Source organism: Triturus cristatus, chromosome 8 (genome assembly GCF_964204655.1).
Source record: "Triturus cristatus chromosome 8, aTriCri1.1, whole genome shotgun sequence".
Classification (NCBI taxonomy): Eukaryota; Metazoa; Chordata; class Amphibia; order Caudata; family Salamandridae; genus Triturus; species Triturus cristatus.
Window position 1 is genome coordinate 1,410,747,526 of NC_140591.1, and position 15,377 is coordinate 1,410,762,902.

Consider the following 15,377-nt stretch of genomic DNA (forward strand, 5'->3'; position numbering starts at 1 on the left):
CCAGATGAGCGGTAAAACAGGCCATATTATATCTGAAGACCGGCACTTACTGCAGTCCAAGCTGCACGCTACCATCATGCTGTTCTAATATGATAATATTCTTACCATATGCTATTGGCTGACAGGTGTCTCGTTGAGCCTCCTAAGGAGGGCTTCCATTGCAATCCATGAGATGCACTGCTTTCCAGGACAGCAGCGACTGAAAGGGGCAATTTGGTGCAAGGAGGATCTTTCTGGGAAAGAATGCTTCCATCACGAAACCCTCCACACTATGCATGTTACTTGAGGTATGACAGATAAGTATATAAACACTGTATGATACTGGTCAAGTTATTTTTTTACGATAATCATGTTTTGTGTGCATCAAAAAGCAACATAAAAAATGGAGAAACATTTATTTTATTTAAAAAGCACACTTGACGTCTACTATACTGCATTTACATATTTTTCGTTATAATACTTCCACTGACAATTTTATTTTGTACGTGCTGCTTTTAGAGATCAAGAGCTGTCTTTCCAAGATTTGAGAAATGTAGAGTCCTGTCTATTACGATTGGGCTACTTCTCTGCATTGCTGATCTCTTGACTTTACCAAATATAGCTGTATGCAGGAGATATGCCAATTTTCACTCATGGGTTGTTGCATGATTTACTTTGTTCTTCATATTACTTGATTTTTTTGAGTTGTTTTTATTTGCTTATTTTCCTTTCTTATACTTCGAGTAAGTCTGAGAACAAGGCGTTCTGAGTGGGATGTCTACTTTCAAATCAGGATGACCAGGCCTCAAGATAAGCACCCCAAAGTATTGAGATATCAACATGGGCAGTCAGTAGCTAGTCTTGGGCCGACCAGCTTTGGGTTAGGTCGTTTCATCCGATATAATATTGAACACCAAGATATGTCTGGCTTTTATGTGCTAACATCTGTAAGCAAAAATTGTACACATCTGGCTTTCTTGTGTTGGAACAGTATTAGTGACCCATACTGGCTTTGCCAATGCTCGTTCCTTATTATACGGTCTACGGAGCATTCAAAAGCGCCCAAAGAAAACACATATGTACATAATGTGTTTCCATCCATACCTCTTTATTTTAATGCCCAAGGGACATGCATTTTCAAGGCACACCAACCAACACTTTGCAGATGTGCATCACAGCACACAACGCATCATAAAAGGCAGCAGGTCAGCTAAGAAAAGCCTAAAGCTTTTATAAAATATTTTTTTTAGTTCCATGCAAATTACATTTAGCTAAGCTATATTAGAGAAACAGGACAAATCATAAAAGATGGTTGCGATCTAATGTAATGGTCTACACACGAGAGTGTAAAAAGTCGGGAAGAAGGACAGTTTTAAAAACCTGCTATCAAATATGACACAGTATTGATGCTGTCTCATCTGACAGTGAGTCCCATATAAATCAGAGTAAGCTCTCCATTTATATTCACATCTCATCCACTTCATATATTTAATCATTGTCGGTGCCAGATGATTGTCGGCTACTACAGCTGTGATTGATAAGTGCTTTGGTAGTCTTCCGCCTCCATGAGTAAGGGCTGCCTCTCTTCCGGGTTGGTTCGTCGCTTCCGCTTCCGGCAGACGAGAGCGACAAGGCTTGCAATCACTGCAGTAATCAACCCACCAACCAAAGCGGCTGCAACAAGCCACTGCCATATTCGACTGGCTTGTTCGAGGTAGGGTTCCAGAAAATCTTGAAAGGTGCCAGGAGCTGCAAAGACAAGAGGCAGATTTTTAATAACAACCACTGAGGCTTCCAATGAAACAGAGGTTTATTACCCACACCACCTTGCCTCCGGGCATATATTGCTAATGAGGCTGTCAAGGAAAAGGCCAGGTTGCATTTTCTTACGGGGCCAATTAACTTCAATAACGTCAGTTTGTCATACGTCATTACTATGTCGATACGAGACTGGTTGTTAAATTGGAGTCAGAAAGAAGGTTGCTTCGGTGGTTGCACAAGAACGAAACCACTATTGTATCACGACCAAGCAATTACGAATGTGTGACAGACATTTTAACTTTCTACCTGCTTTGACCCTTGCATTCAACGGACCACGAAATCGCAAATTTAAAAGGACAAATCAGTGACCCTTTGCAAAAGGACTAGCAATTACAGGACTCATGCCTGAACTTCGCTGCTTTGTGAGAATTATGATGTACTTTACGGTTGCTCCCAAACATTCTAATTTCTGTAAATACATATTTTTCACAAGGTAACAGTCATTTTGTACCTTACAAAGGGATTTTGAAATTGGAAAACAAGCAGCGTGTACTAATTGAAATTAATCAGTCACCACAAAACGATACAATGGTTTGGTCTGGCCTTTTTAGATAATAGTAATAGTCAAATGTGGAAACATTTTAAGACGAATAATACTGTGTGGTGTTTGCATATGCTGCCATGAAGACCCAAAAAGCATTAAAAGGAGGGAATGCACTCATACATGTTGACCAGGTGGTAATACATTCTGTGAACAGCTAGTTGCTAAAACGACATTGAGTGCAATAGCTGTGTTTGACCAGTGCTTAATTTGAGGCAGTGGTTGCTGGTGTGGGCCACCAGCACGGATTTTTGGGGACCATCACTTATTTTTCCTCATCTAATATTTCCTGAGAGCATGAGAAGGAAAAGAGGAAAAAACCTTAAAGAGAAAAGGAGGATTAAGAGAAAGACGGAACAAAACGTCACAAAGGGAGAGAAGTAGGAACCTGCAAGAGTGATATAAAAAAGAAAAAAGGGATACAAAGTTGGGGCATGTTTGGCTCGACGCCTCTACGCACAGACCACGCGTGCCCATATTGCTAAACTTAAACGTCTAGATGGTAGATGGGCGATCTCGGAGGCTGATAAAAGCTTGGAACTGGAGACCTTCTTTAGAGACCTCTGCCAATACACCCTGTTCTCTCGAGGCTGTCAATGACTTTCTAAACTCTTGCCCTTGGGATTCTATTGACGCTCACCATGCGAAATTGATGGAAGATCCTATCACCCATGACAAAATAGAGAAAGCCCTAAAACAACTTCCAATAGGCAAAACACCAGGTCCGGATGGCCTCCCAGTGGCATTCTACTGGGTTTTTAATCCGCAGTTACGGGAACAATTGCTACATCTTTTTAACAGCTTCACAGATACCTCAGGTATTACTCCAACTATGTCTGAAGCGAAGGTAGTACTTATTCCTAAGCCAGCTAAAGATCACACCCTACCTACGTCATATCGCTCTATTGCTCTTTTAAACACCGATGCCAAGATCTACACAAACATTTTAGCAATCTGCTTGGAACCCCATCTCCTGGGTCTTATTGATCCCAGTCAAGTGGGATTTATTCGCCATCGACAGGGGGCAGACAATATCCGACGGATACCTCATCTTGTCGAAAAAGCACAATATAGAAATATCCCTGCCTGCCTGGTGTCCCTCGATGCGGAGAAAGCCTTCGATCAAGTGGATTGGGGTTTCCACAAGGAGGTTCTACGAAGGGTGGGACTAGGTCCGGGAAGGATGTCCAAACTGATGGCGCCCTATGCGCAACCTACTACTCGCATTCGCTTTAATGGGCGTCTCACTGCCCCCATCTCCATCTACCGCGGCAACAGACAGGGGTGCCCCCTATCCCCTTTATTGTTTGCTCTAGTGGTCGAGCCCCTGGCTATCGCCATCCGCAGCAACCAGAATATACGGGGTATCCCCATGGGGGGATACGAACATAAAGCCTCCCTCTTTGCTGATGATCTCCTCGCGCTTTCTTCCCCATCTACCTCCCTTCCAGCGGTGGCTACTTTCTTGCGGTCTCTCGAAAGTGCATCGGGATACCGGATTAACCTGGCCAAGTCTCATGCTCTTTACCTTACTCTTCCAACCTCAGAGATCCAGGATCTGCGGGAGCTGATCCCGGTACAGTGGACTGATGACTCGATCCGCTATCTGGGTCTCGATCTGACTCCCTCACTCTCAACATGGACTTCGTCCAACTGGCCTAGATATAGACAAGCCACCCGGGAGGAACTCTACAGATGGAAAGGCCTTCCTCTCACATGGCTATGCCGCATTAAAACTATTAAAATGTCTCTTCTTCCGAAAATCTTATATCTCTTTCAATCCCTCCTCACTGCAAATCCACAATCTGATATCTTGGCCCTACAACAGGATTTCACCAAATTTATATGGGGAAATTCCAGACCACACTTTTCTAATAGGATCTTGAAGCTACCGCGTGACCGGGGGGGGGGGGGGGGGGGATTAGCGTGTCCCAGTCTCCTGGAGTACTACTGGGCCTGCCATCTCTGGTACATAGAGTGGGTGGTTTGCGAGAGCGAAAAGCATTGGCTTAATCTAGACCGTGCAGTAGCCTGTAGACCTTTATGGGACTTGGCTTGGCTTCCCCAGGGAGCTCGCCCCCGCAGCGCGTACATAGCTACCCCCACAAAGAGCGGTGCCCTGCAGGCTGACTACATTTCCCTCCCCTAATACTCCCCTAGCTCGTAACCCCCCTGCTATGCAACCGTAGGCATTCACTGCATGGACAGATGGCGAATGCAGAGTTATTCAGGACCTCTTCCAGGGGGACAAGTTTCTCACATTGGATCAATGCAGGCAAGCTATTCAGAGGGAGCACAAATGCAATACTACCAGTTAAGTCATTGGCTTAGCTCCCGGACTTACATCTAGGGGAGCCACCAGGGAACTGACTGCTTGCGAATCCCTGATCGCGAATTTGAGGGCTCAAAGGGGCTGATTTCCCACACATATCTGTTTTACAGCATTCTCAGGGACCCATATCCCATGGTTATCAAATGTGATGGGCTTCAGACTTGGAAGAGGATATACCTCCAGAGGTTTGGGACAGACTATGGCGGGATATCCCGAAAGTATATCAGAGCACGCTGCAGCGCGAGTCAGCGTACAAGTTAATGACGAGATGGTACTACACCCCAACCCGCTTACGCCAAATGTTCCCAAATGTCCCCCCCCCCCAACGTGCTGGAGGCGCCAGGGCGACAGAGGAGACTTCATCCATATATGGCGGTTCGTGTCAGAGTCTCACAATGTTTTGGAAGGAGGTCCTCAGTCACATCAAAGAGATAGTGGGCTTCCCTATTCCTACCGCACCGATAGTCACCCTATTTAGCATTAAACCCTTGACACTAACTGCTATGACATACACGAACTGGCCCTTGATTTTACACTTGTTAGGATCTGCTAGGCAGTCCATAGCTGTATTTTGGAAGAAACCGCAACCCTCCCTCTATAGCCACTTGGTTCCTTCGCTTTTGGAATGTTCTAGCCCTTGGATTACATACTGCCTGTATTAGCCACACAGATGCTAGATTTACCCGTACCTGGCAGCCACTCATACATTATTTTACTAGGACTAGACACTTCCATCCGGTTCCCCCCTGACTACGTGCCCTGCAACTGTTTGATGACTCTGGAACTATACTACAGAGGCTAGAAATCTGAGTCCCTGGTACAGCCTACTTAAAACAAGAGACCAATTCTCTTACCTCCCGACGGTTGCCACAATCTCCCGATGGAGAATAGACACCCCCCCCCCCCCCAGGGCATCCCCTCTTTCTCGAGAGAGTTTCTCTCCTTAGGTTTTGTTTGCATAAAACTAATGACAGTTCCCTGCTACGGCCCAATGAATAGTGGATAAAATGTATATATATAGAGATGTCCCCCATAGCAAGTTGCAAATGTCCCCGTTGACTGTTCATCACTGGGATGGGACTCTTGTTAAGATAATTTGTAATAGGGGTGATATTATATTCTATCCCTTCCTATCCTAGCATATTTCTGAGAGATTGTTCTGGGGATGTATTGGATGGGATTGATTCTGCTGTTTGCTCTTGTCACAATGTCATGCTATTTAGTGTGGATAATCGCCTTAATCTGTGGTACTTCTTACAGGGACATGGGTCCTCAGTTTGTCTGATTTTTGTTGTCTGTTATACATTCAATAAACAGAATTTACACACAAAAAAAAGAAAATTGGTGTCTGGATTAAAGAGGAATGAGGTGGATTGAAGAGAGCACAGCCTTAGTATTCAGCGCACCGATACTAAATTGCACTGAACATGCTTGTTTGAGCAGAGCTTTGGGCACCAGCACTCTTTATTTTACAAATTAAGCCCTGTGTTTGAAGTAATACGACTTTCTAAAGTAGTGAAGAATACGTTCTCATAGGGAATCATTTCTAGACTCTTCATGTTTTGATTTTCTAATGTTGTCTGGGGCCATTAGTAAACCCAAAAAACGATGAAAAAAAGCTTGGCCACATCTATGGTCCCAGTACACAGATGTATTTCTTCATTCATAAACCAGAGTATACATTTTCATAAATAAAAATTACAACTGCTTTTCAGTGATCTAAAAAAATTGAATTACACTTTAAGTGTAGGTGTCCAAAGTCTTTCATAGAAGCCCACCATTGTAGGATGCACAATACCAGAGATATCTAGTCTTAATTTCACCTCATGCCTTCTTCTCCTCACTATACTTCCAGTTTCTTTATCTCACTCTTGTAGTTTGTTTCTGGCTCAAATGGACCAAAATATACTGAAAGCTCTGCCAAGTGTGTTGCTATGTAGTGATAGGCTATAAAAATGATAACAAGTCATCTTGATAATAGATTGAGGTGAACATTTGCCCAGACAGTTAACTTTTTAAAATTTTATTTTTATTGAAATCCATATATGAAATAAATTAACATCTTAATAATCATACATCAACATTCATCAATGACATCAGATTGGTAGGAATTCTAGTTTTACATAAAACCCCTAATCAAAGAATTCGACAAACTGACAAATCAGAAACTGCATTTTAGATCCAACAAAATAAAACACATCTTAAAAAAACATCCATTGCCCCATATTCCTATCAATTTAAACATATACTCAGATTTTATACTCCTAAATTATGAACCAAGTAAACACATATATCAAAATGTAACTTGATCCTAAATAGTTTACTAAGATCGCAAAAGCTATTCTAAACAAAATATAGTGTTACTACTTTTTTTTTCCTAGGATCATAAAAGTCAGGATATCACCAATGGAAATTCCAGTACCAATTCTGCAGATTAAACATCGCCATTAAAAAACCCAGCCCAAATCTTATCGAACTTCTTCAGCCCACCCGTTCGTAAGATATACGCTCGTTCACTTCTTTTAACCTGTGCCATTTTCCGGACCCATTCATATTTTGATGGTATTAAATCCGATCGCCGCCCAGACAGAACTTGTAAAAATATCAAAATATTGAAGTTATACTGCAACAAAATATGCTGCATAATTGGTCCTTTATAACCGCATAATTTAGCTAACCCTGCCACACAACTAGGTCCTCCCTTGCTGCATAATTTCTGTGGCCCTGGATATTCTAAAAAACAAAGAAGGGAGTGAAAAGGTACAATAAGTCGTGGACTCAGCCTCCTCCGTAAGTTATGAAAAAACAGTGAGAGTACACTCTCAAGTTCAAAAAACCGCGCTATCCTTACAAAAAGTGACTAAACCCAAGAGAAATACTCTGTTTCTTGCATGGGAAAAACAATGTGTTCTTAAATAACCCTCACCCACCAAAAGGTCCCTTTGTGGCATGCTTCATCATTGGGTTCGTCCCGCTCCGCTGCAGAACAGGGCGTGCTATGACCTACGGAGATGTGGGAGCACTTACAAGTTAAGTGAAATTATGTGTTTGATGTGAGAGTGGAAGGGTCAATAGAAAAGAGTTAAAAAATACCTGGCTGCGTGGGCTATAATGGGCAGTTTTCCCACAGACCCGTAAGGAAACTGCCTATTACAGCACTTTTTCCTCGTTTCCCCACTTTTATTAATACCAGCTATAGGGAGTATTAAAGTTTAGTTTTCCACGCAGCCAGGTATTTTTTAACTCACTATTCTATTGACCCTACCATGAGGTCACCAAAGGAACTTTTGGTGGGCGAGGGTTATTTTAGAACACGTTGTTTTTCCCATGCAAGAAACCGCGTATTTCTCTTGGGTTTAGTCACATTCAGTAAGAATAGCTTTTTTTTAGGTCTCGGCAAGCGAAGGCTGCGCTTGCGCAGTCTCGCTGGCGAGATTTTATGTTTTCCAGTAGTGGGGCTCGAACCCGCCCCTTTTCTCCATTGGCTGGTCTCTTAAATGCTGGTCAGTCATTGGAGAAGAGCTTTGTCTGTCAATTCAAGCCCCGTTTTTTTTCGGATTCGGGGGTGTGTTTTTTCGCTTTTTCTCTTTTTTAAGCCCCGTCCCTTTTATACTGGTGGGCGTGTTTTTTTTGTTGTTTTTTTTACAGGGACGTTCTCGTGTTTATTCGTGTCTCTTGCTGGGATGTACAGAGCGATTTCCAAACATCTAAGGTAAGCTATCTTTGTTTATTTACATTTCTTGTTTGCTAATTTATTTTTGGGTGTTTGTTTTTGAGGTCTTCCCTGGCCAGGTAAGGCATCTTGTCTTTCTTTCTCATCTAATGTTTTTTTGTGTTTCTTTTTAAGGTCTACCCCGGCCCGCCCGTGTGGTCTCCGTGCAGCATCTGGCAAGGAGTGCTTTGCCCGGTATGTATGCTGCTGGTTGCGTGTCTCAGGTAAGCCATCTTGTCCATGTTTCTCATCTAATGCATTTTTCTGTTTCTTTTACAGGTCTACCCCGGCCCATGTCGTCTCCATGCAGTGTCGTGCATGGAGTGCTTTGCCCGGTATGTATGATGCGGTTTGCAGGTCTTAGGTAAGCCATCTTGTCTTTCTTTCTCATCTAATGTTTTTTTGTGTTTCTTTTTCAGGTCTACCCCGGCCCGTGTCGTCTCCGTGCAGCGTCGTGCATGGAGTGCTTTGCCCGGTATGTATGATGCTGTTTGCGGGTCTTAGGTAAGCCATCTTGTCTAGGTTTCTCATCTAATGCATTTTTCTGTTTCTTTTACAGGTCTACCCCGGCCCGTGTTGTCTCCGTGCAGCGTCGTGCATGGAGTGCTTTGCCCTTTATGTATGATGCTATTTGCGGGTCTTGGGTTAGCCATCTTGTCTTTCTTTCTCATCTAATGTTTTTTTGTGTTTCTTTTTCAGGTCAACCCTGGCCCGTGTCGTCTCCGTGCAGCGTTGTGCAAGGAGTGCTTTGCCCGGTATGTATGCTGCTGGTCTGGTTGCGTATGTCAGGTAAGCCATCTTGTCTATCTTTCTCATCTAATGCATTTTTCTCTTTCTTTTACAGGTCTACCCCGGCCCGTGTAGTCTCTGTGCGGCATGTCAAGGTAAGTTAGCCTGTTTTACTAGGGTGTGACGCAGCTACATTAAGGAACAGTGTGATATTTGGCTTTTCTGTATTATGCTACTTTTTGGTTGATTGAATTTGCTTTATGTTACATTCTCACTGCAGCTTCTTTAAGGTAAGTCCAATAGGTATTGTTATGTATTTATTTTATAGTTAATAATTAAATCTTAGGATAATCGGTTTGTGTTTTATTCTATATTTTGTCCAGTTTTTAGTTTGCTTTTTTGTAATAGTAATTGAGTTTATTTCGATATATAGGTATTGTTTTAGGGTAATGCTAATAGACGTTGTTTTTGACGAAAGTGCTGTTATTTGTATTTTGTGGGAAGTTCCTCATTTGACTATGGCAGGGCGGGGCACGTTTTTCATTGAATCTGCGGGTGTCGGTATGTTCTGTTGGTTTCCAGAATGGACGGTAGGCGTGATGCAGCTACATTATGGTAAGTGCAATCTTTGTCTGATGTTTATATGTATTTAGTTTAAAAATTACTGTTAACATTATGGATCTATTGTTTATGTATTTGCCCTTTTGTTAAATTACTGTCATTGCTTAATGTTGCTTTTGTTTCTTTGAATGTTTTCTGATTGTGTAGCGGCGTGTCAAGGTAAGTTAGCCTGTTTTTCTAGGGTGTGACGCAGCTACATTAAGGAACAGTGTGATATTTGGCTTTTCTGTATTATGCTATTTTTTGGTTGATTGAAATTGCTTTATGTTACATTCTCACTGCAGCTTCTTTAAGGTAAGTCCAATAGGTATTGTTATGTATGTACTTTATAGTTAATAATTAATTCTTAGGATAATCTGTTTGTGTTTCATTCTATATTTTGTCCAGTTTTTAGTTTGCTTTTTTGTAATAGTAATTGAGTTTATTTCAATATAAAGGTAATGTTTTAGGGTAATGCTAATAGACGTTGATTTTGACGAAAGTGCTGTTATTTGTATTTTGTGGGAAGTTCCTCATTTGACTACGGCAGGGCGGGTCACGTTTTTCATTGAATCTGCGGGTGTCGGTATGTTCTGTTGGTTTCCAGAATGAACGGTAGGCGTGACGCAGCTACATTATGGTAAGTGCAATCTTTGTCTAATGTTTATATGTATTTAGTTTAAAAATTAAAAAAAATGTTAACATTATGAATCTATTGTTTATGTATTCGGCCTTTTGTTAAATTACTGTAATTGCTTAATGTTGCTTTTGTTTCTTTTAATGTTTTCTGATTGTGTAGCAGCGTGTCAAGGTAAGTTAGCCTGTTTTACTAAGGTGTGACGCAGCTACATTAAGGAACAGTGTGATATTTGGCTTTTCTGTATTATGCTACTTTTTGGTTGCTATTACTCTTTCTTCACAACACTAATACACTCTATTACTGTACTAGACACACTCTACTATTCTCTAATATACACTTGGCTACAAAATATCTACTATGCATCCTCTAAAAAAAAAAATTACACACTCTCTACCACATGTTCTCTACCACACTTTCAACAACACAATCTAAAACACACTCTCAAACACACACTGTATAACACACACACTCCCTAACACACACACTTTGCAACACACACTCTACCACACACACTCTACCACACACTATCTACCACACACTCTCTAAAACACTCTATAACACACACTCTATAACACAATCTCTAACACAAAAACTCTTTAACACACACACTCTCAACAGCACAATCTTTACTGCACACTCTATACAACACTCTCTCTACCACACACTCTATCTATATCACTTTCTACTACTCACTATTAATCCTTCTCTATTACACACATTACTACTATTTACTAATTTCTAGTACTCACTCTATAACACACTTTTAAATATACACTCTCTATTACAGACATTAAATACACTCTCAAACACACCCTCTATAACTCAGTCTTTACTACACACCCTTAACTATAGTCTCTATTAAAATCTACTACATGCATTATAATAAAAAATTAAAACTCCAATAATATCTCCAATGACTATATTCATAACTATTAAATGTACTACTTACTCTATGCTACACAAACAGTTCCTACTACTATCACTACTACTTACTATATACTACATACTGTGTACTATAAACTCTACTCACTCCTTTTTGCTTTACTTTTTAACACTTTTCGGTTATAAGTTGGCAATAGCTGATGATGAAAAAGTGAGCATGCAGGTGGGAACCAATCTGCAAACTCCCATGGTGTTACTTACGTGAGGCACTGTCAACTTTTCCCACCACTTTTTACTTACTATTACTCTTTCTTCACAGCACTAATAAAATCTATTACTATACTAAATACACTCAACTACTCTCTAATATACACTCTGCTACAAAATAGCTACTAGGCATCATCTACTACACACACTCTCTACCACACACTCTCTACCACACACTCTCTACCACACACTCTCTACCACACACTTACTATTACAAAATAACTACGCTACTACACTCTACTAAAATTTTCTTTTACAAGCTCCTCAAAAAAATATTAAACAATACTGCTCCACTGTATACAATGTATTTTTAAAAAAATATATATTTTTTTATATTTTACAGGAGGAAGCAACAAAAACGGTATTTATTGCAGGACAAGAAACTAAACTTAAATCTATAACAGTTAATGATGCAACTGACTCGGTTAAAATCACACTGTGGAGAGACGCGATGGACTTCCCGATAGAACTTGGAACGTACATTAAAATAACTCAGTTGACTGTGCACGAGTTTAATAACCAAAAAATATTAAATACAACTCGAAATCCACAATTCCAAGTAAGTACAAAATGCAATACAATATTTATAGCTACAATACATGCATACTCTCAAAAAGACATACTTATACATCCAATAAACAACACATATTTCAGGCATCTGTTTACTCTCAGAAATAACTACATCTCTCACTCTCTCTTCTACATACATTTTACAATAGTACAACTAATTCTCACACACAAACTGTATGCCTTACTATATATCCCTTCAACTACATACATATGCATTACTCCCTAAAGCGGGCTCCCTCTATATCTCTAACTACATACATTTTTCATTAATACCAATACTTCTATCTTCCTCTTTATTACCATGTACATACAAACATCTATATCACCTCTTTATTACCATGTACATACAAACATCTATATCACTATCTCCAACTAACTTTATATCTCACTATATCACAACACTCAATAATTCACAAACCATAACATTACCACTATCTACATAACTTAATAACACTGCTCAACTTTCATCACTCTTAAGTACTTCACTCACTGTACTTTCTTCCCTCTATATCACTCTGTTTATCTCTCACCCAATAACTCTCCCTACCTCTCACTCTACTTACACCTACCACTGTCTACCACACTTTAAATACTTCTAACTCTCAATATCTCTTAATACTTCCCTACAACTCCCTAAGTAACTACAAAATGCAATAAAATATTTATAGCTACATTACATGCATACTCTCCAAACACTTACACGTACATACAATAAAAACATATACACCACATCCATCTGTGTACTCTCATAACATCTGTGTACTCTCCTAACAAACTTCATCTATCACTCTATCACTTTTACACACATTTTAATATATTGCTAACTAACTCTACCATACTACCTATCTCACTCAGTATATATACCTAAACTGCTAACACATGCAAAGCTCCATATAACAAACTTTCTCTATATATAACACTCTTTTTCACTCTAATTCAAAATTTCTAAATAACAATTTCTTCAACATCCATATCTCTATCTACACCTACCTATATATCTTCATATATCACAACAATAAAAAATTCCCTCTACATGCAATTGCCTCTCTCTCCTTAACTCAAAAACACTCCTCTACTTTACTCACACTATATAACTCCCTCTCTCTGCATGTTCTAATTCTATATCACTGTTTATCTCTCTTACACTCACTCTCCCTACATCTATCTCTCTCAATGTCTTTCAAGTTCTATCCCTCAAACACTCTATATGCCTCCCTCCAACTCACTACTTCTACTGCACACCACCCCCTCCACACAAAAAATAATAACAAGAACTCTCACTATATTACTCTCTTTCTGTCTTTATCATTATCTATCTATACACATACATTTATCTACCTCTCTGTACTATCTGCAATTATCTTTAATATCTTTTTCTATTTTGGTCTATATCTATAACAATCACGTTTCTATTGATCACAAAAAGACATTAAAAGATGCCAATAACTAAATGTAAATACAGTCTAAATGCCTCTATTAACGCATTTTTTTGCCTTCACAGATAATAGAACCACCTCAAGAAGAACTTACAATTACAATATGTGGACTAGAGAATACAACTCAAGAGAAAAGTACTATAACAGTACAAATTGAAGACAACGAACATTTGAAATCTGTGGAAATAACCAATTCACTTCTAATGGACTACCTAAATATACCAGCGGACATTGAGGACTTTGCAGAGGCTCTCATGCCATACCTACCAAAAACATTGAATGCCATCTTTCAAAATGGATGCATAATAGAAATTATTGAAGAATCGTAAATTATACATTATGCAAGCATCATCAAAGTGCAAAATCCTAAGTAAATGTAAAAAAAATATTTAAAGCTTAAAGTTAATAAAAGATGTTAAAATGTTTTTCTTATTGATTATTTACATGGAATAAATATATATTAGTATGTACTTGCATGCATATATATGCAGCACTCTGCAAATATATTAATAAGTATGAACATATATATGTACATATACATAACAATATGCAGCATATGTGTACAAATATAAATACATATTTATAAATATGTATCACTATACTTTCGAAAGAGTACTACTCAATGTACTCTACTACTAATACTCACTCTACCATTTAAAGTCTACAACTCACTCTTTAATACTTACTCTTTCACTCTTAATGACTATTAGTCACATGCTACTACACAATATCTAATACTAATATACTCACTCTAATAACAACGATACTACTATACTACTTATTCTACAACACTATAAAAACACACTACTATCTCCTACTCACTCTAATACTCACTCTACTACAAATATTAACACAACTAACACTCTACTACTCCACTACTTATTCATTACAAATGACTATGCTAATAACACTCTAAAAATAACACTTTACTACTCACTCTTTAATAATACCTCTCTAATACAAAATAACTAACTCCACTGCTATACAACTCTATAATACTTACAAATCACTATACTACCCACACTATACTACTCTCTTCTCACTAACTACTACTATCAATAAATACTACTCACTAAAATACTTCTGACAACTGGAGGTGAAGTGGGTGACACTTCTGCTTTGGCTCCCAAGATCAATGTGTATGTGTCTAGATCTATGTGTGTGTGTGTGTGTGTGTGTGTGTGTGTGTGTGTGTGTGTGTGTGTGGTTATGTATGTGTGTGTGTGGTTATGTGTGTGTGTGTGTGGCTCTGTGTGTGTGTGTGTGTGTGTGTGTGTGTGTGGCTCTGTGTGTGTGTATGTGGCTCTGTGTATGTATGTGTGGCTCTGTGTGTGTGGCTTTGTGTGTGTGTGTGGCTCTGTGTGTGTGGGTGGCTCTGTGTGTGTGGGAGGCTCTATATGTGCATGTGTGTGTATGTGTGTGCCTCTGTGTGTCTGGCTCTGTGTGGGTGGCTTTTTTTGTAGGTGGCTCTATGAGTGGGTGGCTCTGTGTGTAGGTGGCTCTGTGTGGGTGGCTCTATTTGTGTGTGGGTTGCTCTATGTGAATAGCTCTGTGTAGGTGGCTCTGTGTGGGTGGCTCTGTGTGTGTGGGTGGCTTTGTGTGTGTGGCTCTGTGTATGGGTGCAAATGCAATAGGTCTCGCATTTGCCAGAGATTAAGCTATTGACATTGTAAATAACAATGCCGTTTCTTTAAATGTTTTACAAACATAAACAAACAAAAATAATGTCATGAGCAATGCCAATAGCTCTAACTTTAACAATCCCGAGACCATTGCATTGTAAATACTTGTTTGGACTTGAGAGAGGACTCTCGCACTGGATATTCTGTCACATTAAAGCCCTACTTACAGGGCATCTTAGAAGACAA

At 39.7% G+C, this 15,377-nt stretch overlaps 1 protein-coding gene across 1 annotated transcript in view; it reads right to left on the reverse strand.

The window, feature by feature from the left end:
* Positions 1-383: 383 nt before the first annotated feature.
* The window catches only part of TYR (tyrosinase), a 259,380-nt gene continuing 244,386 nt past the window's right edge, over positions 384-15,377 (reverse strand). Inside the window, exon 5 of the mRNA XM_085623141.1 lies at positions 384-1,728. Within this exon, the coding sequence (XP_085479267.1) occupies positions 1,502-1,728 (227 nt within the window). The 3' untranslated portion in view covers positions 384-1,501. The remainder of the gene's footprint in view (positions 1,729-15,377) is intronic.